We start from the raw sequence: 23136 nt of genomic DNA, 5'->3' as shown, positions 1-23136 counted from the left end.
CACCCACGACCTACAAAACCCGCGTTAGCCCCCACTCCCTCCCCAGACACTCACAAAAAAAAGAAAGGGACTTACCATACGTGATCGTGAAAAAGTGAAAAATGAAAAGAGAAAGAAAAAGTGAGGAAGCAACACGCTGCGGAAAATGGGTGTCTTTTTATGGGCAAAAGTTCATTTCCAAAAAGAACGCTGGTCTGGGCTCAATGAGATTCTGAAGGCACGCTTGCTTTTTTTTTCCTTTCCTGTATCTTTTTTTTTGCGTACAAAAAACTAAAATAGGCAAAGATAAGCTCCGTGCTCAACAAAGCGCACAACAATGACAGACGACAGTAACACGATCACAACGCGCATTATCACACTTTGGCACTGTTTTTTATCTTTTTTTTTTACTTTCTGTGTTCGCGTAGTTCAGTTCGCGAAAATAATGGAAAGGAAAAAAGTTTTATTATTATTCCAATGCACATCACGTAGTTCAGTTCGCGAGAAAAATGGAAAGGAAAAAAAGTTAGTTCGGAGGATACGTTCCGAGCCAATCTGGTTTGCTTTTTTCACATGTATCATACTTCACGCGCACCCTGGGAAAAGGAGACAGATAGGATATACGATCGACGCTGTTTTTCTTGAAAAGAATCCCTTTCTCTGCATCCACCACACTTGCCAGCTTACGATTATCGTTCGTTAAGCTGACCACCGAGCGAGCCCAAGCTGACCACCGAGGAGCGAGCTCAATGCGAGACTAAAGACGACAAGCAGTCTAAAACCACACCTCCATAAGCGTATACAGTGTAGTGTTTTCGCCTGGACGAGTGACGTCCCCCAACTTTGGTTCCATCCCCCCATCCAACCCCCCACCCCCCAACTTTATTCACGGCCAGCACGGAAGGTCTGCGCATGAAGAAGCCGAGCATGACAGCAAAGTACAATGGAGACCCTGCGCAAAAAACATCGTAACTTGGCCTCAGAGCCTCGAAAAAACAAGGGTTGAGTATGTGCGTGTTGCTACGAGTCTGCCCATTGCGCTGGTTGCGGTTGTGTGAAAAAAGCGCTGCGAATCGCTTCGCAAGAGCAGCCGCCATTTCGCTCGGAATTGGTCAAAATGGGTGACGCGAATAAAATAAAATGTGTTTTGACATGCTTGTCCTGGCAACAAGCGGCTTTCAGGAACATGGATTGTCATGACTACTGAATGCCATGGCAATAAGCAGCTTTCTTATGCAGCGTAGTTATAAAGCAAGCCTCATAGAAAAGGATGTTAAAACGAGCAAACCAAACAACCTGAAGAAGCAGCCTGTATGGATAATAGTAGCTCTAGGATGACGCGCATACTATGCTGAAAACAGCCATGCTGCTCTATATCTGGCTTTGACAATTTATTTTAAGCTGCCCACATCCATCATTGCGGGCTTGGAGGATCAGCAATCGTTAATTGCCGTACGCATATACTCGTACAAGAGAGCGTTTTTTATTTTCGTTACACACGCCACGACAGTTGATACAACAATGGCCGAGACTTTCTACAATGTCTCACTGATCCCATGAAGACGCTGGCTGCGGCGTTCAGCACATGTTTACTCCAAACATAACCCAAACAAACAATTTAATGTTCAATATAAACAACATTGACCCGAACCCTGTACAGAGACCCTTTGATCATTGGCCTGACCTTTGCGCTATCCCAATCTAATACACGCCCAGTCATCCTGCTGATAAGATAACAACCAACTTGCATAACACTATCCGCTATCTCCCCCATCCCCCATCCCCTTCTTTCCTGATACTTTTCCTTTTTTGGATTATAATTCAGCAATATAACTAGTAACAAGACAACCATTCCAAGTGCATCATCAGCCGTAAATAATCATCAAGAGCTTACAAACGACATCATATCACGCCACCCATTCGGGTCATAGGCGTTCATTGCTGTACAGATGTTGTTTTACATAAACTGGATCATCCGAGTATAATGTTTCCGTGATTTATGGTGCATACTAGTGTGTCTCAAAATCTGGAGATATCTGGAGAGTTTTTTCATGTGTGAAATAAGTAGGGCATAGGCATAAAAGGGAAATTATGGGGGTTGATGAGGAAAAAGAGCTTCTTCCTGACGGAAGGTGATGCGTAATTTGTGGGTAGAGCCGATGACAGATTGAGGGTGGAATGGGATAGAAGAAAATATAAAGCCAATGGGCTCGCCACACTCCAACTAGAATACCTGAAAGAATCTGAGCGGTTGTATGATAGAGGTTGTTGAGATGAAGGCCACGAAGGCATAGTAAGGTGGCGTCGGAGACAGTGTGCTCGGAGGCCGGCATCCCCTTATTTCTAGTATTTTTCGGTGTTTAAAATAAAGAAATTTGGCCGTTTTTTGGGAAAAGTACGGTTATAGCTGTCTTGCACCATAGAAGGTTAAAGGTGTACACTGCTTAACGATAGTACCTATACCAACGCAACTGAAGGTAAGTCAGTAAATACAAGTATCTTTTATATACTAGCTAGCCTCCTATGTTATTAGGTAGCTCGAAATGGATATGATGTAGTTTTGTATTAGTGCACGTCATACAAAGAAAGGTGTGACGCCTGGTGAATTGGATTTGTTTATCTGGATGATAAAGCACCAAGAAGGTAGATTTTGCAAAGGAATAAATCAAAGGATTTAGCAAAGGTTTCCTTCACCAAGTATAAAATGCTCACCAATGCCTTGACTTTGCATTATACTAGAATGTATGCAAATAGATATGCTATTGATTAAAGTAGTAGTGGTATCATTTCAATGTAAAGAAACATGCTTTTTTAAAAAAAACTTTAAGATTATGATGATGGTGGCGAAGTAAGGGATAATAAGTATTGGTAAGCAGAGAAGAAGTAGTGCCGATTCGATGTAGAGGTATAATAAACGGCTATAGCGGCGACTGCTAGGGTCACGGTAGTTATGGCAACAGAAGAAGGCCCATTCTTGGATGATTGTTCGTCGTTTGGACTATGAACATTACAGCCTGAATGTCAGTGAGATCTCTCTTTTTTTCTTATTCAGTATGACTCCACATAGGCACAAAAAGAAAAAACAGAGCTTACTTGGAAGGCTCGGTCAAATTTAGCATTCCCCAAAAACGTTTAGTCGATAACTTTTTGCCTTTGGCAAAAGAAATCGCCCAGTCACCCAATGACCCGAATGGTGTAAAGACAAATCCTTGTTTCTAGAAGAAGTGTCAAAGCAGTCTTTCGTCAGTGCTTATTGAACATTAGCAGACAATGAATCAAAGCATACTTTGCCGAATGTGATTCCCATTAAAAATTTGTTGTTCGCCTTGTATGTCCTGGATGGTTCTTTGCCCTTTGTTGAATTCATAATGTTTGCACAAATAACACGGGTGTGACCCATACTCCTTCCAGCCAGCTTGTATTCATCAATATCCGCCACATCGCCAGCAGCATAAACATTGTCGAACCCGGGCGCATCCACTTGTAATGTAGGCTTGACCTTGATGAATCCGCCATTGGATGCCAAAGGCAATGTGTCCTCAAGCCATCCTGTTTCTGCGCGCATACCAAACATCAACATGACTAGATCCACTTGTAATCGAGTACCTTTACGGGTCGTAAGCGGCTCTTCAGGCTTATAGATTGTCTGTTCGATAGATGTAGCAGCAGGCAGTATGACCGGATCGTCCAATAGGACCTCTATATTGTTCTTTTTAACTTTGTGTAACATTTGTGTGCGCGACCAGGCGGGAATATCATCGTTCAATAGCTGCTTTTGATCATGCGCCAATATGATTTTCTTGTCACTGTATTTTTCCCGGATTTCACCTGCTACTTCGACACCCGTAGGCCCGCCACCGATGATCAGAATCGAATGGGCTTCTTTGACTAGATTTTGAATTTCACGTTGTTCTTGTGCAGCGTCGTCGATGTTGAGTGCTCGAAGCATGGATGGTGTAGGGTAACGGATACCGGTAGCAAGTACTGTATAAGCAAACTGTAATTCAGTGGATCCTTCGAATCGTTTATCAAGATACAGCTTGTCTTTTTCAAGGCGCACGACCATCGCTTGTACCACAAGGTTTTTTTCCTGGTCCTTGAATGTATGCGTGTAAGGGATGACGTTGTTGATGTGTTCTACAGCAGCACGAGGACCAGCGATGATGTGGTAAAAGTAGGATTTCTAGAAAATCAAACAGATTTAAATGATTTTCTCCACCATGTATTCATGTAATGGCTACTTGATTTCTGCCAAGCTTCCTTCTTTTATTGATTGTACCTTGTCAATGAGTAAAACCCGGTATTCGTCGTTACCAGAAAACCGTTTTTCGAGTGCTTGTGCTAGGCGGACCCCGGCATAACCACCGCCAACAATAACAATATTATGCGTAGCCGCAGTAGAAGACATGATATTAATCTTGGCAGCAATCAAAGTATCAGATAGAGAGTAACGTAAAACAAAGGTTTTAGTAACAGTGTCCTCTTTATATATAGCCTTCATGACGGATCTTGATTTCATTTTTGTCAAACCATTCCAGACCGAGTTTGCGCGCGAATCAGATCTCAAGGGTAAAGTTTAACCGACGAGAAAATCCATTTTAGGCACATTGGTCGGTTCAACTCTCCCCGATCGTGCCTGTGTAAAAAAAACACCGAAGGTAGGATTATGCAGAAAGCAACATTTTCAGAAAACTTGTATCTACTCAATTGCAGATCTTGTGGCTACCTCATGCTTCTGGGGAGAAAAAATCCTTTATACTTTGTTGATTCTTATATCTATATTTGTTGATAACTACTACTTAAATGTATACAACACAACAGTAGCAAGATGAGCCTGATTTGGGCAGAGTCTCTTCACTTTTTTTAAAAAAAGCACCAAATCAGCGATCAGCTCTTACTATTATCATTGCCTGCATTCTTGAACTTGGAAAGTAAAGCATATATACTACATGTCGCCACTGCTGTAAGTTTGATTCTGATGTTTAAAGTGTGCCCGACGATATCACGCTGTTCCCAACGTAGTAGATACCCGCGCCTACTACATAGACGAGCCGAGTAGAGGCTACACTGTTTTCCTATCATGTTGGTTCGTGTTGATAAAATTAAGTCTTTGCTTCATATTTGTCTTGCCAGCGTACGAGCCTGGCCATGGATAAGTTTTACCAGCTTTGGAAGAAGAGGCTAGGATCTTGCAAGCGACGTAATACTGTATCCTTCTTCGTTGCGTAAGCTCGCTTTCATTGTGCGCAAATAAGAGAGTGATTGCATCGTCATGTATTTGAGGAGAAAAGACGGCAGTTATGCTGTTTAAAAAAGAAAAGGTATGCTTGTCAGTTAAGGACATGTCCAATTTAACACTGTACAACACTAATATCATTTTACTGCTAATTGCTAGCCTAAGTCATGCCATTGATGTATGGTATAGCCAATGGGATTAGCGGCGACAGAGAACAATAGGACAAGTGTACAACTACTTGTCTTTGTTTCTTTATATGTGATTACAGCGCCCATGTTTTGGAAAAGGAAGCTACGGAGGGGACTATATAAATACTTTCAAGGTTCGTTGAAGGAACTAATAAAAAGGTTGACATATGGATATATTTTTAAGACAAATTACCAGTGTGCCGACCAGATGGCTTGGATGATGACATAGCGCTGATGAAGCGGCTACTGATATAATAAGGTTGAGGGAGAATGAAAAAGAGAGCTGACACATCATACTACGTACATTGGAGATTGTGATATTCAGTAGTAATTTATCAAAGAGAATGGTGCGTCATATCGTCCGTAATGAAGGATTATTAGGAAATAGGAAATGGAGGAGGGAATAAGGACGAGTTTTACAAAATGCAGGTATTAGTCGCGTTTTCACTAAAATTTATCCGCACGGTCAGCAGCAACTCTGTGCAAATTGTTTCTTGGTAGTCGGGAAACTGTACCGATTAAACATGACAAGATGTTATTGTTGACACTAAAGTAAGGCTTGTTAGGAATAAATGGCATCAATATTATGCAGTTAATATGATTAAATCTACGCGTATAATGTGTACATTCCACCTAGACATATAGCAGCATTGTTACTGCTCAGGAGGCGGACGAAATAAAGCATTGGTCCACAAGTAAACAAGGGTGTATATGTATCCATGTAGGGTAAGCCAAAAGACACATCTTTTTTCCCTATCATATTCTGGCGGAAGCCGACCACAATTCAAGATACTACATACCAATTTGATGAAGATACACATTAATTGTGAGCGTTCAACCGTGTTTGATAAAAATTCGCTGTTATGGGAAAATGGCTCATAAGAAAAGGGCAATTTCCACACAAGTATCAGAGAGCTTTTGACGTGCGTACGTATGTAGTAAGACCTCTCGGCGACGTTCACTCGGTTCAGCCCACTGATATTTAGGGTATCAAGTTTCTTCCGGGACCAAGAGTCGATTATGTTTTTGACCGTTTTATCATCCAGGTTGCTACGGCGTAATCTTAAGCGGCACAAAACTTGCACGTTTTCCGAAAGAGCACCCAGTACAAGATCTGATAAATCATATAGCCCGTCGAAAATACGGTATCCATCCATGTGGAGAATCGGTTGTTGATAAGTGTAACTAGCTTCTGCGAGTCCACGGCATCCGGAAAACTAGACGGTTTTGAGTGAGCAAGAAGAATTAGATTCTTTGTCGTTGCGGGGTGATAATGAAGCAGCAGTGGCGGTGGTAGTAGTAGTTGAAGAAGCGGCTGTTGATCTTGTTGTAGTCAACTTTGAATTTGAAGCAACCTGTTCAAGGATGAGCTACTCCAAGCAAGGGATACCTAAAGTGGATCAATATTTAAGCTGGGTTGTTCATCCTCGTCGCCATCAAGTAATGGTATCCGGCAGCTGCGAATAATCAGCGACCGAAGATGCTGCGCGACACCAGCATCCAAAAACCGGTTGACCATACTGAGTCCCACCCTAAGCAAAAGCAATCCTTGCATGAAAGGCATTCTTAAGCGCCTTGTGGTTTTTCAAAAATGGATCTACGCCTGCCTCTTGATCGATACATCCGTAGTCATATGCCAATGCTTTATGATTCGTCGTCGTGCTATTATATGAAGCTGCAGACATACATCGCTGTTTCCACCCAGTCGAATAGTTTGTATCGATGGAGCTTTGTCGTTAATTCAGCCCAATAGTCCGCTCCCTTGGAAGTGTCCCATCAAATAAAGGTGCCATAAATGGGGGAAAAACGTGAGCAGCCGCTTGAGTGTGTCTTGATCCATTTACGGAAATGACGCTTCCAAATGCACGATCCGTTTCATTGCTGCGGTAGCTGAGCTGTTGGTAGCTAATTTGCTAATCGTTTGAGGGCGATGCATCCCGGAATACGAAGTCGTGTGAGGTATGGGCAAGTAATTGAAAAATTCATCGGCGTCCCGATCGTCGCTAACTTCCAAGCTTGTTAGTGTGTCAACTAAAGTAGATCTTCGAAATACTCATGGCGGTATGCGTTTCTTACTGGAACAGAAAAGAATAAGATACGAAAGATCAAGATACGACAATCTACCACTAAGTATACAATGCGACAGCTATAATGCATCGTAAGTTTATGCGTGTACACCAAAGAAAAAGAATACTATACTTGTATAAATCTTTGAACAGCCCCAATGAACAAGAAGATTTGCGGCATCGTGATCCTGTCCTGGCATATCGACCTCACGAACATATTTTCCGTTGATTTCGTACAGAGCGAGATCGCAAGTGATGTTGCATCCTGTTATATTGCGCCACATTATGGAAGATGACAAGAGGAATGTTCGCCAGGTTTTGCAAAACACGACAGCACCGTATGGGGTCACGCAATGATAACTGAGAGAGAATGCAGGTAAATACTTCATGAGGCAAACTCGTAAATATCTCGCCTGGATTCTCCCTTTGAGACTCTTGTTGTGCATACTCCCTATATGTTGTTGCTTTTACAAAGTTTGGTGAGTACAGAAATATGAGCTGCAAAAACTTGGCGTATCTTTTCACGGGTGAATTGTTTATTCTCTTGTCTGCGCGATGTTTCAGCGGTTCTAACGCCAGATTCGCCACACTGCGCGATGGCAAATACCTTCCCAAGTGTGCGAAAATGATTGCCGCGCATCTTGAGTAGTGTTGGTTAAGAGAAATGGGTACTAAGTGATATCCTTTGTTATGTGTCTCTCATTTGTTCTTCATTTACTGCTTTTGCTTCAACAATTGTACTCTGTAGTCCCTGAAACTGCACAGAAGATAGTAGTAATAATATAATTTAACTACATATTAAAAAAATAATCCTTTCCTTTTTCACGTTCTTAGAGCAAAATGCGTCTCCTCATGCATGAATAAAAGTGCTCATGTGCTCCTGTGAAGTAGAGCTGGTCTAGGTGTTTGTTTTTGCTACACAAGGCTATCCTTAAATCGTTCCAAAACATAACATCACATCGGTTTACGTATTCCGTATTTTGCCATTGCCAAATTATGTTAACATGAAAACAAAGGAGCCTACGAGAAATCTCTTATTATGCTCCTTGGTATAAAAGACGAAAACGGGTGATACAGTAATACAGTAATGCAGTAATAATAATCACGTTCGAAATGCTCTCAGAGTCTTCAACTTTTACTACACTGTTGCTTGTGCCTTACTGCCAAACACTCGGCTACTTTTAAACTTTCATGGCACCAGGTGGCATCTGTCATGTAGGTAATAACATGTAGCCCAAATCAGTCGCTACTACACAAATCCTCCTTTTTAGCATAGACGAACATCTCAGAACTTCATAAGAAAAGAAGTTGTTCGTCAAAGTTGCTCAAAGAGAAGGTGCATATTGTTATAACGCGCTTAATAGATGTTCCCGCCTTCTTCATTTCCGAATGGCCGAAAACGCCGATGGACGCCGAAACAACATGATGTGAGACAGAAGCATTACGACATCCATAGCACCAAATTGCATAATAAGTAGATATAAAGTGATCCAACACTTTGGTTTTACTATTATATGATTTTCTCTATATGTGTGATACAGCATAGTGCATGTACAGTATGGTGGTTCTGTTATGCAGTATAATGTGCGCTAAGTATTCGCCTGCATATTTATTGTTATTTACCAACGTAACCTTATCGTTATTGTTTAACGTAGTGAAGGGGAACGCGCACATTAGACCAATGACTGAAGGAGAAGACCGTTGCAGCTCTTACATTATGTATAATCAGAAAGCAGCGGCGATTATAATTCTAAATAAAGTGTATTTGACTGCATTTGGACTGCACAATGTTTTCCCGCGCGCCTTTTCTGGTAATGTATCCATGACATATAGGGTATCAGCAGGCGGCAGTGAGTGTCCTTTTAGAAGCAGCAACAGCATGCGACGACGTGTATGACACTTTGTTTCTAAATCGGAGCTGACACTGAGCTCTTGGCATTGGCCAACACAGTTTTTATTTATGCTCGTACACACTCAAATGACACGGGAGCAGTCAGCAAAACGAGCAGTAGAAGGAGGAAAGCCATGTTACAAAATAATCCAAGATGTATTCTTTTTGCCAAGGTTTTCTCTCATACGAGAGAGAGAGAGAGAGAGCTAACGAAATAAATTTCTGCAAAACAAGGTTGCACAAGGCATGACGAAAAGTAAGCCATAAACAGGTCGGCCAGCATTTTAGCAAATCTGGCCCTTCAACACTTCTTCTTCTTTCCTCTCTCTTTCTCCTTCTTTAACCTTTCCATCCTCCTTGTGTCTTGCTCAATAAACCATACAATGCGTGTTGCCACATCTGCGTTGCTGCTGCTATCCACAGCATTTGTTTGTGGTGCCTCAGACTCTGTCATTCGTCTTCCACTTCGACGGTCGGCAAAGGGTCTCGACGTGCACAATGCTCGACGGAAATCCTTTGAAAAGCGTGACCCCTTCCAAACCAATCTCTACAACGATGGTGGCTCGCAGTACCTCGTTGAGGTAGGCGTTGGCTCGCCTGCACAGAACTTTACAGTAACGCTCGACACGGGAAGGTAAGAAAGAGCTCACCAATAAAGCTCGTTAATTTGGGCAGACAACCCCTAATTATCTTTAGCATTCTGATCACTCCGCTGGAAGAGAGAGAATTATTGATAATATTAACAACACATGCTGCTTTTAGTGCCGATCTTTGGGTTCCTTCCACCGATTGTCCGACGAGCGAATGTCCGTATACCCGATTCGATTCATCAAAGTCATCCACCTTCAATTCATCAACCGAGGCATTCGGCATCACTTACGGCATCGGCTCGGTAAATGGCACCTATGTTTACGATACCGTCACTGTCGCAGGCGTTTCCGTCCAGAATCAACAGTTTGGCCTGGCGTCGACAACAGCTGATATCCTCACAAACCCAACCACTCTGGGTGGAAGTGGAACTGATACGCCTGCCAACAATGCAACGCAGTCAAGCGACAGCCCGGTCGGTAACGGCATCCTAGGCTTGGGCTATCCTAAACTGACAGCAGCCACGAGTGCAGGCGAACCTGCATACAATCCATTCGTGTTCAATCTGATGGAGCAGAACCTGATCCAAAACCCTGTCTTTTCGGTGTACATGAACAATGCCGACCAAGAAGGCTGGGTGGGTGAAGTCATCTTTGGCGGTACCGACGACTCTAAATACACAGGCCAGATCACCTACTTGCCTGTAGCGCAGTTGGCCACGTCAAACAATCCACTAGACTCGCTTTTAGGCAGCTCCAGCGACGCATATTATTACTGGATGGTGTATGGCCAGGGCATCGGCATCGGCAACTCACAATCGTCCCAAGTCAGCAACATGACTTTCGGCTCATCCGCAGTGCCATTCATCATTGATACGGGCACTACGCTGACGTATTTCCCAGACAACGTGGCCGCCCAAGTCGCAGCAGGATTGGTTGGCGAAGGCAATTACAAGCTGGACCAACAATCGCAAATATTTTTGGCCCCGTGCAGCGCTGCAGATTCGGGAGCTACACTGCAATTGCAAATGTCGACGTCCAATGAAAAAAGCAACGATCCAGTCGTTTTATCTGTTCCTGTCTCAGAGCTTTTGATCCCTCTCGACGCACTGACCGTCGAGACCGCTACAGCCTGTATGCTGGGCATTGCTCCAGTCGGCAGCAGCAGCTCGTCCATGTTCCTGATTGGTGACTCGGTGCTCCGCAGCGCCTATTTGGTGTTTGACATGAAGGAGAACAGAATCGGCTTTGCAGCGGCAAATAATGTTGCGGGTAGTGTCAACGGCGTGGGTTCGTCGCCGGCTTCGGTTGTGTTGCCGATAACCACTCCTATGCTGCTTGCTGTCGTGGCTGCTGTCGCTGGTGTTCTTGCATCTCCCATGTGAAATGTTAGAAAAGAAAGCATAAACTCACTGTACACAATCGTATCTCCTCCCCTTACTTCACATCTTCCCATACATTACACACGCACATACTCAAAGCATTTCGGTTGACATTGTTGACCTTGTATACTTGAACCCGCTGATCACCAACCACCCCATCCTCTGCCATGACCTACGACGATACACACCACACAGTTATACAAGTAGATAGCCAACCAGTAACAGCAAGATCCTACATGTACTTTATACACACATGCATATAACGATTATATAATGACCCTCGCCTGCTGCGTCGTAGAAAATGCTTCTATTTGCATGAGTGAATGATACGTTTCTTTCTTTCCCTTTCTGCCAAGGATAGATCGGCAAATACTCGGTATGACGGTAATATATGCAGTGGGTTTACTTCAACAACAACAACAAAAGAACGAGTACTTGTGAATGGTCAGTCAGGGAACTCACTAAAATCTAAAGTAAAACCATTAACTGCAGTTCATATCATGCATCGCTTCGTTTCTGTCGACTCTTTACACCTATTTTACTTTATATCAAGCAAGTAACCATACAACAGTGAAACAGAGCACGATAATATAAAAATGACATAACAAAAAAGAGAAATTATGCTACTTTATCAATTGGACATTGTTATGATACCATCATTCTCATTAACAAAGTGAGCCTGTCGGATTTTACTGAGCCAACCTAACATTCTTAAGGGAGTGTAAGAAGGAGAGTCGATCTTTTCTTTTTTTCTACTTCTTTTTCCATCATACCTTTTTGTAGAAAATGTGGTGACTGGGCTGGTGAAGTAATACTTGGTTGTACTGATGCGACCAAGTACAAAGGTGATTTACTGTAAATTCCAGTCGCTCGACTCAGTAGCAACTCAGAAACCGAAATCTATGCCTACTGGGCGATATATGGCCAGTTGGTCCGCGTTCTAGGTGATAGCTATAATGGCAGTAATCGAGGGGACAGCAGTATTAGCAACAGCAGCGTATTGTATTGAATGAACTGTTCGACGTTGGAGAACGGCTGTGCGTTGTGAGTATTGATTATGGAACCACACTGACCTATATGGACCAGGTATTGGCCGAATGCGTTGTCCTCGTCATGGCCGGACAAGATTTTAGATGCCTCGTCGGGAACATTCATTGTCGACTGCGCAACGATTGGAATTTGGCTTTGCACCACCACATGAACCACACCCAATATGGATAAGCGCTTCTATGCGCGGTCTTATCATTCCATTGGCTTCGGACTCATTTAAAGATGCTCAATCCTGCATGTTTGGTGTGGGTCTTGGGAAGGTAGCAGCACAACCTCTCTCAGCTCGTCGGGCATAATATTCCGTTTTACGATGCATGTATTTGGTGTTTGATATGGCTAAGTATGAATTTGGATTTGCTGCTGCTGTCAACTCATCTAGCAACTATCCTGTACACCAATATAAAGATCATCCTCGTCATCAAGTCGCAATTTTATCTTATAGCCCCTCCAGCTGTATACACTTTCTTTTGTTCCTCACTAACAACTGCGAGGGGAAAACGCCTTCAATAAAAACTACATTGTGTACTTAATCCTCCTATCGTGTCTTTTATGACCTTCTCGTGTCTTGATAGGCCGTTTTTAGATGCCGGGAAGGCCACAAACAGCAAGGATTGCCAGCAAACGGATATTCGGACTTTTAGATGATTCACCGCGGCGTGTGCGTCAAAAACAGCGCTAAAGTAGAAATCATCATAGCACATAGTGTAATGACTCTCGCAGTGGTGTTTACTTCAAACAAAACTTGGAATTTATTTTGACTATACTGCTTGCTGTAGCTATTAGTCTGCTGTTTTTCTTGTCAAAGGTACTGGACGTTGGTAGATCGGCCTTATCAATTCATGTATCAATGAGATTAAATGTATGCAACGGTTCAGTGTTGTTCTTTTTGTTTTCATCGCTTTTTCATAGCTAAAGTTGGAAAAGACAAAAGCGCTACACTAATCCTTTTACTTGTAGTTAGCTGCCATACGTGTTCACATCCGCCGTATCTTAATGAGACCTTATATAGTCCCCACCACGGTTTGATACAAGAACATCACGATGATGTCTGTTTGTGACCAATGTACCCCAACAAGGAACAAGAGGCGGCAAACGTGCTAACATCGATGGAGGAGCCATTTGTTTCAATGGATGGTTTCCGTTCTACAAACTCAGATGCAACACACGCGAGGAAGGGATACTCAAGGAGTAGCTGGAACAGCACATGTTTATATCATCAATCGGTTACATTGTTGATCGCTTGCTTTGTCAGCTAAATACCAAGCATCATTACACGTCTTTATCTTCTAAAATTACGTATGATATAATTTACAGAATTCAGCTAAATAGCACCTTGAATCGCATTAATGATGGTATCAAAGAAATCCATAAAAAAAGACTTATTGTTGAAAAGGATATTATATGCTGTTTGCGATAATATATTAATGATGTATATTTAATGAAGAAGAAAAGAAATGATGAAAAGGATATATTATACATATATTAGAAAGTATTATAAAGGGAGTGGAGAAGCAGGCATTCAGAGATATTATTGCATCAAAATACAGTAGAAAGCTAATATAGCGGGTAGAATAATAGCAAAGTTGTAAAGAGAGGAAAGAGATGTATGCGAGAGAAAAGTAAACGAATAATAATGAAGCAAAGAGACTTCAATACTTTTAGGCCCACTTGCCCAGAATAGCCATCACGGCAGCGCCAATGTACATGGCAATGAAGCAAATAGCCTTGTATGAGAGGCTAGATCGAAGGAAAGACATGTTGTGGTTGATTTCGCCAGCAATAAGAGAGATGAAGGCGTTGTAAAGCAGAATACCAGCTGCCAAAGAATCAAGAATGGCTTGTCCCAAAACGGACGACTGCGAAAAGGGGTTGACGGTCATGTTGACGCCGATACCGATAGCAACACCAACTGGAGTGGTCAAGCTGAAGATTGAGCCCATAATGAATGGTTTGATGAAAGACTTGTGCTCCATGTCGTTGATACGGGTGCCGAGTGCAATACCTTCGAAGAACTATACATTTAAATTATAAGTTTAGCAAGTGGAAAAGATACAGAGCATGCTTATCTAGTTTTCCAATTTACCTGATGGAAGACAAGGGCAATCAGCAAAACGTTGAAACCGTCATCAGAGGTGAAGCCGAGAGTTAAACCAATGATAACGGAATGAATGACGATGCCGAGTTCCAAAACAATGGTGCTGACGTCGCGCATATCCTTGCTGTCCTCAATCATCATGTGCGCGTGACCGTCGTGGTGGTATGCAACAGCCTCTTCGCCCTTGACGGCAGAGCTGTTTTCGACATCCTTGTTTTCAGTGCTGTTGGCGCTGCTGTTGATGTGCTCTTGTTGCATTTTTTGCTTTTTCGTGACATGGGCATATACGGCGAGTTCGACGATTTGAATAAAGAACACAGCAATCAACGCAAAGAGACCGACAAAACCGTGGTAACCGCCCCATTTTCCACTAGTGATGCAAGGGCTTGTGAAGCGCTCAACAGCTTCGGGTATCATGTGGATGAAAGCGACACCGAGAATAATACCAGTACCAACTAGAAAAGCACAAAAGGTTTTTCTGTTTTAGTTGCTAGCAGAAAACAATTATTTTTTTGAAGAAATAGCTATTAGGGTTTTGTACTTACAGAACTTGCCGACAGTCAAAATCCAATGACGGACACTGCCTTGGGAATAAGGACGAATACGATGAAGGACAATAGGAGCAAACACACCTAAACAACGAATCGTATTCAAGTTAGTAAGAATTAATAACATTTAGATCGTTTCACGAGACACTTTACCGATAACAGTTGCAGCCATGATAATGAAAATGGCGCCAACGCGGAGTCCAACGTTATATTCGTCACCGGTGATAGCAACACAGTCTTCGAGCGAGGTGGGTCCATGACTATGACCAGCATGATCGTGTCCAGCATGGTCATGACCAGCGTGGCTATCTTCATCTTCGTGTGCGTGGTCGTGGCCTTCGTGGTCGTGGTCGTGATCGTGTTCGGCTTCTATTATTAATTAGAGATTGACAGTGACAAAATGATTAGTTGAGGGTTTTTATTGCCTCAAAAAGTTTGAATAAACAGGATATTTTCGTACCTTGGGCAATAGCAAGTGCCAGATATGTCGTAAGGACTAGTAAAATAGTCAAGATCTTTTTCAGCATTGTTGTTGTTGTTGTTATGGCGAGGAGTGGGGGGGACGCAAGTTGTTTTTGTTTGGAAGAAGAACAAGGGAAAAGGATTGGCGACAAGCCTGAATTAAAATTTAATGGTGCTGGGGGTCTTGTGTGGTTGGTCAGAGAGGGCGGCGGGTTTATATACGTAACCATGGAGGTCCTCGCTAGCACAGATGGATTGGCCAATCACATCAAAAAATTTCTGCTGTGTTGACGGTCACTGGTAACCTGAGAGGTACACACCACCTTTTTTCGTGAATTCCCGGGGTTCCATAGCGGCCCTTTTCTGATTAAGGTACGTTACTCAGATCTGTGGATCTTCTGTTTCATAATAAACTTGCCACTCCTTCTATCCGGTGAAGGATTGTCGTTGTGTCGAGTTCCAATAGAGTCTTTAAGGTGGTTATCCTTTGGCCATTCCACTGACACCATCAAACTTTTTTCTCCTTGCGAGATTGTATCACCCGAATCCTACGAAAAGCTTTGATGATTCCAGAATAACACTGCTAAATCCCGGGATTCTGCAATGAGGCGGATACGAAACAAAAAAAAAACCTAAAATTTATCGGTGTTAAAGTTAGCGGCTTTGCAAAATCCGAATAAAATTTTTACTTGTATCTATCAATGCGGATCATAATAGAGTTGTTTTACTGTGCAACGTGCAAAGTAGACTTTTTGTTCAACATCAACGTTGGCATTATCGCATGTATGGCAACAGTAACAAACATTTTTTCTGCATGTGCGTGGGGGTTTTCATGCTTCCCTTACGTCGATTGGAAAGGACCCTGTCCCGACGTTTGGACTGCCATCATTTTAAAGCAGCAGCGTTTACTGACACTGTTTCTAATTTAGTCTAGTTGATACATTTGCCTGCTTAACACGTTCATAAGGGTATACTGCTGGTTGAGAAGATTAAAGCTTGCTAGTTATACCCTACGACTATCCCATTGACAGAATTGCAAATCAATTCTAATACTCAAACGGTATGAGGCTTCTTTCACATTGGAGCTTAATCAAGTAAGTTTATCTATTAAATCCAAGTGTAATAAGTGTGTTTTCACCTATTTTAATGTGGATTTCTACACGTATAGTAGTCTTTCTGTAGTAAATAGTGTAACGGCGTACTTCCTGACTAATAACTATACTACAGAGCGTAATCGGTAATAAGAGATGTGACCTTGTTTGTCCCTTTCCAAGCGAAAAGGCGGCGGTGGTATCATCTATCATCACATCAGCTTACACAAGACGGTTATTGCAAAAATTTTTGGCATGGATCTGGTGAAACGAGAGATGGATAATAGGAATTCAGTCTCGCAAATTCTATTGCCAGCCCTCTGTTGTTCATATCAGAATATACCATTGAGTAGACATATGAAATAGTGCGACAAAAAGGAGCAAGCAAAAAAAAGATCAGGCTCGCTACAGTAGTAGCGTTAGTTATTGAACGTTTCACCAATTGATAAAGGGTGGCATTCAGCTTTCTTTGTTTTTTTTTCTTGGTCGCGTTGTAGGTAGCAAGCACGTAACAGATTGTCATATCTCATTTCAACAGTCTCTGAAGAAATTTCTTTCCCACTGTTCTACTAGATACCTCATACAGAATTTCTACAGCACGTGGAAGACCTATAGCTGCCACCATATAACTAGTATTGTTGTCCATATTATGGTTACCAGAGCAGATGGAGCTTGGTCTCCATTTTCACCTCGACTGTCATTTACCTCGACTGTCATTTTCCAAGCCGATATGGATCTTCATCTAAACGGACAGCCACACAGATAATAATATAGCAATTTCTGTTGAAAGCACTGTCATTCGCTAAGGTCTTGTAGTTTATTGTTTTATCTTTCAGCTCTTGGTGGTGTTGACGCATGTTACAAGATCCAAGGTGTCCCATCGTCCAAGATTGATAGTTCCCCCTACATGTTAGTCAACCTTTGCAGAAGAAGGGCATACATGTGAAGTTTCGCTACATATTCTGGTCTCCCATTACTTATAAAAGTAAAACTACTCCAATCTGAGCTAGGTCTATCTCTATCATAAACACTTTTCTTCACTGGATAGACAGCGTCTATAAAACATTGGATGAGGAAAGTGTATGCTGCAAGTTTATTTGAATATGTCCAATGCTGTAAATGGCTTTGGTTTTTCTTTTGCTGCAATGCGTTTTTGCTTCTCCTGCTCGAACTTTTCGCTAATTTCAATCTAATACAATGAGGTTAGATTTCCTTTCGGCAGAACACCCCATATCTATCACTGACAGATGCCTTCCCTCTCTCTATAGAATCTTTACCTTTCGGGCTTCAATAACATTTTCATGACGCTTAAGGTGTTTCTTCGTTCTTTTCCGCAGCTTCTCGTATCGAGTAGCCTCATCTTCTTCCTTTTCGCTCTTGCGCACACGCATAACTTCCTCCTTAGACATGCGCGTCAATCGACCAATGTTCGTAGGATCCAATGTGATCATGTCTGGCTGCAATTTATCCAATAGACCGTGCACTTCAGCCTCTTGTCGTTGTTTCTTGGTCTGGTATGGGTTAGCAGCAAGCGTGTCAAAGTTGGGTTCACCAGCACCAGGCACGACAATACTGGAAACACCCTTAGCGTGACCAAAACCGAGTACATCTTCGTATGGAACAAATTGTATGTCACGGATGGCTGATGATGGTTGGATATGGTTCATGTAGGGTGAATTTTGTTTGGTCAAAAATGCGTCTTTCCATACCTATATAATCATTAGCTATTGTTGCGTAGTAACTTCAGACATCGCTCCCCACAACAAATTAATCCAACTTACAGACACATGTGTACTCCAACCAACACCCAATAATCCTCGCTGAGATATAGATAATGACGTTGCCGGTCGTGGTGTGTAATATTCTTGTAAAACTTCGTATTTTCGGACATCCCAGATCTTTAACTGACCGTCTAAACCTGCCGTAGACATGTATCGGCCTGTAGGATCGATTGCTAGTGCCTGCACGTTGCCTCGATGACATTGCATTTTAACCACTGGACTGGACATATTGGGGGACCATAATGTGACAGCACCGTTTGCATGGCCCAAATGTATAATTGCGTTCCAGGGGTTTTGTGCCATGGTGCCACAAGAACCAAGCTTTGTTCGTAATTCAGAAACTAATTGGCCCGTAGATGTATCCTGGTATTTAAGATAACCTGCGTTGCCCTGAAAGGATATGTTGCAGTTAATATACATGTTTTCTGATGCGATCCTCCTCTTCCTCGTCCTCCCGAATCGAAAAACATATACATACAACAGAAGCAAGCAGATAGTGATACGGCAAGAATTCGAGCTTGTTGACATCGCTGTGCTTTTTTAACCGATGAATTTCCAAACCGCTGTTGTCGTAAATGAAAACGTGTTGCTTTTGTGCTGCAGCAAACATAGTTTCGTTATGAAGCCATCTACATTACAGGAATCCACCTTTTAGTAGAGCAAAAAGAAATTTGATATCATCTTTGATTTTTTTGTCGCGCTAGTGAAACATACTTGACGTCGCGCACAGCTTCATTGACATGGACCTCAAAGTGCAGCTTGCCACTTTGCCAGTCAAATGCAGCCAAATGACCAGTTTTACCACCAATAAGCAAATGTCTATACATGAACGTGGCCATATTAGTTTAATCATATGCATTGTATATGGATAATCACACATGATACGTGATAATATAAACAAAACTAAGATCGTACCTGCCGTTACGAGTATAATCGACGTTGTAGGGTCCATGATCGGGTAAATCGAGTGAGAAGATCTATTGAAAATAGATACAAATTTTAATATATCGTTCCTCCCCTATAGCTAACCAAGTAAAGCCAGAATAAGTAGTATATACCAACCTTTTGTGAGGTATTGATGTCCACTTCCTTTGACAGCTGCTCCTGTCTATAGTTGTATGTCTTTTCGATTCCCTCGGATTCCAGAAAACCGGCCTCTTCACCAAGCAGCAACTCGGCTCTTGCAGCCGATTGCACTGCATCGCGAATTTTTTCTTCTTGTCGTTCTAATTTTCCTCGAAGTTTTCCACTTCTGACTCTCTGTTGCAAAGCAAGGGAGAAGATTAGAGGATCGAATCGGGATCGGTCGACGTTCTGAAAAGAGATCGTCGTTATTGTTGTATATAGCTTTTATATTTACTTTGAACGGAACTGGTTTGCCGCGCTGGTATTTCTTTTCGGCCGCTGCCAATGCAGGGTTGTTGGTGGTGGGTTTATCGATATTATTACTATTACTTTTTGGTTGGCCCATTGGAGAATATATTTAAATGATAGAATAATAAAAAAAAAGGTTCTCTATTTCAATAATGCTTTTTTTTTACTTGCAGTCGTCGGGGTAAGCCTTTCAAAAATTCGGGCCTTCCGGTTGCGGACAAGCCACACTGGCAACGATGCAAGTTAATGCTTTGGATATACATACACACGACTTGACTACATGCACTACAATACAAAAGATACTATCTACATATTACGGAATCTAGTGTTTTTAGATGAATTCTCCCTTTCTGAACGACATTCTCATGCGGTCCCAAACACCACCAAACGAGACAGCCGGTCGTACATCAAGGTAGAAGCTGATGGACTCGGGTCGTCGGGGGTCCTGCTTGCCCGAGTAGAAATCAATCACATAGGTGACCTTCTCGCCGCAACGATCAACGACCCAGTCATGACGATCGAATGGCAGTTTGTAGCTAGCGTGCACACAAAGTTAGTTTGATTTCATCAAACAGAGCACAGCTTCTATCCACTGGAGTTCCCAATCATAATCTCTCGTAACATAACCTCTCGTATACGATAAGCTTACCCAAACCATGACCATAATCGAGCCTTGGGCGTGATTTCTTTGGGTCGTCCCTGAAACTTTACCAGCTTTGGCTGATTGCATTCACTAAATAGCAAGAGTAGGATCAGTACCTCTTTTCCTTAATTTGATATAACCTCCAATGTTTCGAAAAGAGACAGTAGGCTTTTTACGTTTGATGCATCTTTTCCCATTCGAGAATTTTCATCCATGCCATCTCGTTGACTGCATTGTGGATAGGCACCACAACTGACATATCTCGCTCTTCCGGGTTCCAATTCTTGCGTCGCATCGCATTGAAAAACATTTGCTCTGACGGATAGATCCATTTCTGCTCTTCAACATCTGCGCGTGGAATAGTCGATATTTCACGCTCAACGCCTAGTGGCATCTTTTGTCCGGGAACCGGTGTTTGCTGTGCGACAGAAGGCATATTGTTTCGTGCATCGATCGCGTCAGAATCGCAGCCGTCTGCATCGGCTTTTTTAGACGATTCCTGCTGCTGTGGCAAAAAGTGTTTGTATGTGGTATGGTCGACAGGACATTTCTCTGCTGTGTCAGAAGACTGTTGTTGCTGTTGGTGGTCTTTAGGTAAGAAATGTTGATAAGCACTTGGATCGACAGGACACTTTGTTTCTTCTGAGGGTTTTTGGAATTGGGTATGGTCAACAGGGCACTTTGCATTATCAGCAGTGGTAGACTGTGCTGGTTGTTGTTGTGCTGATTCCATGTTGGTGTGGTCGACAGGGCATTTATTTTCAGTTGACATTTTCAAGGTTTTTGTTTTTTTACAGTTGAAGCGTCAGGCTGGTCGTTTTAAACGCTCTAGAAAAAAACGAAAATAATTCGGGTCCCGAAGAGTCATGTTTGTGCAGTGATGCAAGCTCGTTTCCCATTTTTTAAAAAGTCTAGTTTCGCCTCCTTTCTTTTTTTTCTCTGTTTTTTTTTCTTCTCTCTCTTCGTTTTTGTCTGGTTGTTGCGAACGCACATAAGACAAGAGCACGCGTCACTATGTTTCCATCACAAAGCACTCTGAAGAGGAACTTCTTTGTTCCCTCCGTTGCCGCCGATAAGCCCGCTCCTACTGGTGTGGATTTGTACGCCCGCTTCGCTTTTGCCGGCGCTGTCTGCTGTGCGGTCACTCACGGCGGCATGACGCCGGTCGACGTCGTTAAGACCAGAATCCAGTTGGAACCCGAAAAGTACAACAGAGTGAGTGATCTAGCGACGATAGCGAAAAAGAAAAGAACAAGTAGATGTGCCTGCGCGATATAGACAGGATGTATTTGTGCACCCCCCCCCCCTGCCTATATTTTTTTTCTGTGTGAATGACATCATAGCGTTGTGGTTTTCACACACACGCACAATATATACAGAAACCGTGCTAAAACTACTTGACCGAAATCGTTTCTTTTCTAGGGCATGATTGCTGGCTTCCGCCAGGTCATCCAGACTGAAGGGGCCGGTGCCCTTCTTACTGGCTTTGGCCCCACTGCCGCTGGTTACTTCTTGCAGGGCGCGTTCAAGTTTGGAGGTTATGAGTTCTGGAAGAAGACCTTTATTGATATGATTGGCGTCGAAAAGGCCAGTGACAACCGAACAGCCATTTATTTGGGTTCCTCTGCCATTGCTGAATTTTTTGCTGATGTTGCTCTCTGTCCCTTGGAGGCTACTCGTATCCGGTTGGTCTCGCAGCCCGATTTCGCTTCTGGTCTTGTGAGCGGTTTCACTCGCTTGCTCCGAGAAGAAGGTACTGTTTGTGCCAGATAAATTAATTTCCATCACTGATTACAAACAGAAATGAAACTGCCACATATGCTACATGAAAAAGCTCGATGTTAATATTGATATTACCGGTACTGATAGGTGTCATGAGAGGTTTCTACTCTGGCTTCTCGCCCATCCTCTTCAAGCAAGTTCCTTATACCATGGCCAAGTTTGTCGTCTACGAACGTGCCGCGTAAGTATTATACATAGAAGTAAGGGTTGGGACAGAAAGAGAGAGAGAGAATATCGGACGTTTTTGTTTACATAAACAAAAAGCACACACATGCTACCACATTACCAAAACACTGTTACTTAACTCTCGTATTCAATAGTGAGCAAATCTTGCGTTCGATCAAAACACCCAAGGATCAATTGGCGCCTTCGACTATGACTGCTGTGAACCTCAGCGCTGGTATTGTTGCCGGTACTGCCGCTGCCATCATCTCTCAGCCCGCCGATACACTTCTCTCCAAAATCAACAAACAGAGAGGCGTTGAAGGCCAGTCGGTCACCTCTCGCCTTATTCAGATGGCTGGTCAGCTCGGCGCCAAGGGTCTGTTTGTCGGCCTGGGTCCTCGTATTGTCATGGTTGCTACTCTTACTGCCGGTCAATTGTAAGTTTCTTCTACTGTTTGCTTTATTTGGAAGATGTTACGTATCATCCTTGCTCGAGATGAACACCTATTGTGGTGTGATATTCTTCCACATTATTAATACAATACTTATTTCGCGTATAGTGCCATTTATGGTGACATCAAGAGAGCATTGGGTGCCACGGGAGGAGTGGAGATTGCAAAAGTAGAGAAATAGAGATTATTAAAGAAGAATAAGCAATGTTACTGTCTCTTAAAGTAAAAACGAAAATAAAAGAGCTGCGAGTATTATTGTTATCTGTGGATGAACCAGCCTGGTAGTCATAATGATAATACGCCTGTACATAGCATTAGCAACTCTTATAACCATGGCAATTCGACAACTTCGGCAGCCAGTGGA

The 23136-nt window shown here is 42.7% G+C and overlaps 8 protein-coding genes across 8 annotated transcripts; 2 read left to right on the top strand and 6 right to left on the bottom strand.

Annotated features, from left to right (window-relative positions):
* Positions 1–3068: 3068 nt before the first annotated feature.
* On the bottom strand, positions 3069–4387 carry BDB00DRAFT_758602 (uncharacterized protein; the record flags this gene model as incomplete). Its single annotated transcript, XM_053119068.1, has 3 exons — positions 3069–3194; positions 3266–4162; positions 4259–4387. 3 exons carry the CDS (start codon positions 4385–4387, stop codon positions 3069–3071), a joined length of 1152 nt encoding a protein of 383 aa, XP_052982537.1.
* A 1490-nt stretch (positions 4388–5877) lies between these two features.
* Positions 5878–6677, bottom strand: BDB00DRAFT_140071 (uncharacterized protein). The gene has a single exon (XM_053116220.1). The coding sequence runs from the start codon at positions 6558–6560 to the stop codon at positions 6057–6059; it is 504 nt and encodes a 167-aa protein (XP_052982536.1). The 5' UTR covers positions 6561–6677; the 3' UTR covers positions 5878–6056.
* Positions 6678–7137: 460 nt separating this feature from the next.
* On the bottom strand, positions 7138–8037 carry BDB00DRAFT_140099 (uncharacterized protein). Its single transcript, XM_053116221.1, has 3 exons — positions 7603–8037; positions 7480–7529; positions 7138–7410 (listed from the first exon to the last, which is right to left on the bottom strand). Exons 1-3 carry the CDS (start codon positions 7913–7915, stop codon positions 7309–7311), a joined length of 465 nt encoding a protein of 154 aa, XP_052982535.1. The 5' UTR covers positions 7916–8037; the 3' UTR covers positions 7138–7308.
* Positions 8038–9429: 1392 nt separating this feature from the next.
* On the top strand, positions 9430–12599 carry BDB00DRAFT_882102 (aspartic peptidase domain-containing protein; the record flags this gene model as incomplete). The annotated part of the gene is made up of 5 exons (XM_053128124.1): positions 9430–9477; positions 9843–9994; positions 10123–11237; positions 12301–12326; positions 12552–12599. The coding sequence occupies 5 exons, from the start codon at positions 9430–9432 to the stop codon at positions 12597–12599; spliced, it is 1389 nt and encodes a 462-aa protein (XP_052982534.1).
* Positions 12600–13789: 1190 nt separating this feature from the next.
* On the bottom strand, positions 13790–15662 carry BDB00DRAFT_953211 (ZIP zinc transporter-domain-containing protein). Its single transcript, XM_053129611.1, has 5 exons — positions 15483–15662; positions 15176–15391; positions 15020–15106; positions 14463–14929; positions 13790–14391 (listed from the first exon to the last, which is right to left on the bottom strand). Exons 1-5 carry the CDS (start codon positions 15547–15549, stop codon positions 14038–14040), a joined length of 1191 nt encoding a protein of 396 aa, XP_052982533.1. The 5' UTR covers positions 15550–15662; the 3' UTR covers positions 13790–14037.
* Positions 15663–17409: 1747 nt separating this feature from the next.
* BDB00DRAFT_893580 (WD40-repeat-containing domain protein) lies at positions 17410–19827 on the bottom strand (the record flags this gene model as incomplete). Its single annotated transcript, XM_053128496.1, has 8 exons — positions 17410–17764; positions 17853–18284; positions 18357–18746; positions 18835–18985; positions 19071–19175; positions 19272–19333; positions 19419–19616; positions 19717–19827. The coding sequence occupies 8 exons, from the start codon at positions 19825–19827 to the stop codon at positions 17669–17671; spliced, it is 1545 nt and encodes a 514-aa protein (XP_052982532.1). The 3' UTR covers positions 17410–17668.
* A 234-nt stretch (positions 19828–20061) lies between these two features.
* BDB00DRAFT_758523 (cytochrome c/c1 heme-lyase) lies at positions 20062–21106 on the bottom strand (the record flags this gene model as incomplete). Its single annotated transcript, XM_053119065.1, has 4 exons — positions 20062–20178; positions 20353–20359; positions 20380–20463; positions 20550–21106. The coding sequence occupies 4 exons, from the start codon at positions 21104–21106 to the stop codon at positions 20062–20064; spliced, it is 765 nt and encodes a 254-aa protein (XP_052982531.1).
* Positions 21107–21200: 94 nt separating this feature from the next.
* Positions 21201–23077, top strand: BDB00DRAFT_139848 (mitochondrial carrier domain-containing protein). Its single transcript, XM_053116219.1, has 5 exons — positions 21201–21588; positions 21796–22126; positions 22243–22336; positions 22476–22757; positions 22881–23077. Exons 1-5 carry the CDS (start codon positions 21388–21390, stop codon positions 22951–22953), a joined length of 981 nt encoding a protein of 326 aa, XP_052982530.1. The 5' UTR covers positions 21201–21387; the 3' UTR covers positions 22954–23077.
* The last annotated feature ends 59 nt before the right edge of the window (positions 23078–23136 follow it).

The sequence above is a fragment of the Zychaea mexicana genome (genome assembly GCF_025766255.1).
Source record: "Zychaea mexicana strain RSA 1403 chromosome Unknown BDB00scaffold_15, whole genome shotgun sequence".
Lineage (NCBI taxonomy): Eukaryota > Fungi > Mucoromycota > Mucoromycetes > Mucorales > Lichtheimiaceae > Zychaea > Zychaea mexicana.
Note: the sequence above shows the minus strand (reverse complement) of the source record. Positions and strands in the feature narration are given on the sequence as shown.

Coding starts and splice junctions, on each gene's coding strand:
- BDB00DRAFT_140099 (XM_053116221.1), bottom strand. CDS start 7,915: ATGCACAACAAGAGTCTCAAAGGGAGAATCCAGGCGAGATATTTACGA. Junction 7,530..7,602: donor CTGTTCAAAGATTTATACAA/GTATAGTATTCT, acceptor TTGTATACTTAG/TGGTAGATTGTCGTATCTTG. Junction 7,411..7,479: donor TCTTATTCTTTTCTGTTCCA/GTAAGAAACGCA, acceptor CAAGCTTGGAAG/TTAGCGACGATCGGGACGCC.
- BDB00DRAFT_139848 (XM_053116219.1), top strand. CDS start 21,388: ATGTTTCCATCACAAAGCACTCTGAAGAGGAACTTCTTTGTTCCCTCC. Junction 22,337..22,475: donor GTCGTCTACGAACGTGCCGC/GTAAGTATTATA, acceptor CGTATTCAATAG/TGAGCAAATCTTGCGTTCGA. Junction 22,758..22,880: donor ACTCTTACTGCCGGTCAATT/GTAAGTTTCTTC, acceptor TTTCGCGTATAG/TGCCATTTATGGTGACATCA.
- BDB00DRAFT_140071 (XM_053116220.1), bottom strand. CDS start 6,560: ATGGATGGATACCGTATTTTCGACGGGCTATATGATTTATCAGATCTT.
- BDB00DRAFT_953211 (XM_053129611.1), bottom strand. CDS start 15,549: ATGCTGAAAAAGATCTTGACTATTTTACTAGTCCTTACGACATATCTG. Junction 15,392..15,482: donor GGCACTTGCTATTGCCCAAG/GTACGAAAATAT, acceptor AATTAATAATAG/AAGCCGAACACGATCACGAC. Junction 14,392..14,462: donor TTGCCCTTGTCTTCCATCAG/GTAAATTGGAAA, acceptor TTAAATGTATAG/TTCTTCGAAGGTATTGCACT.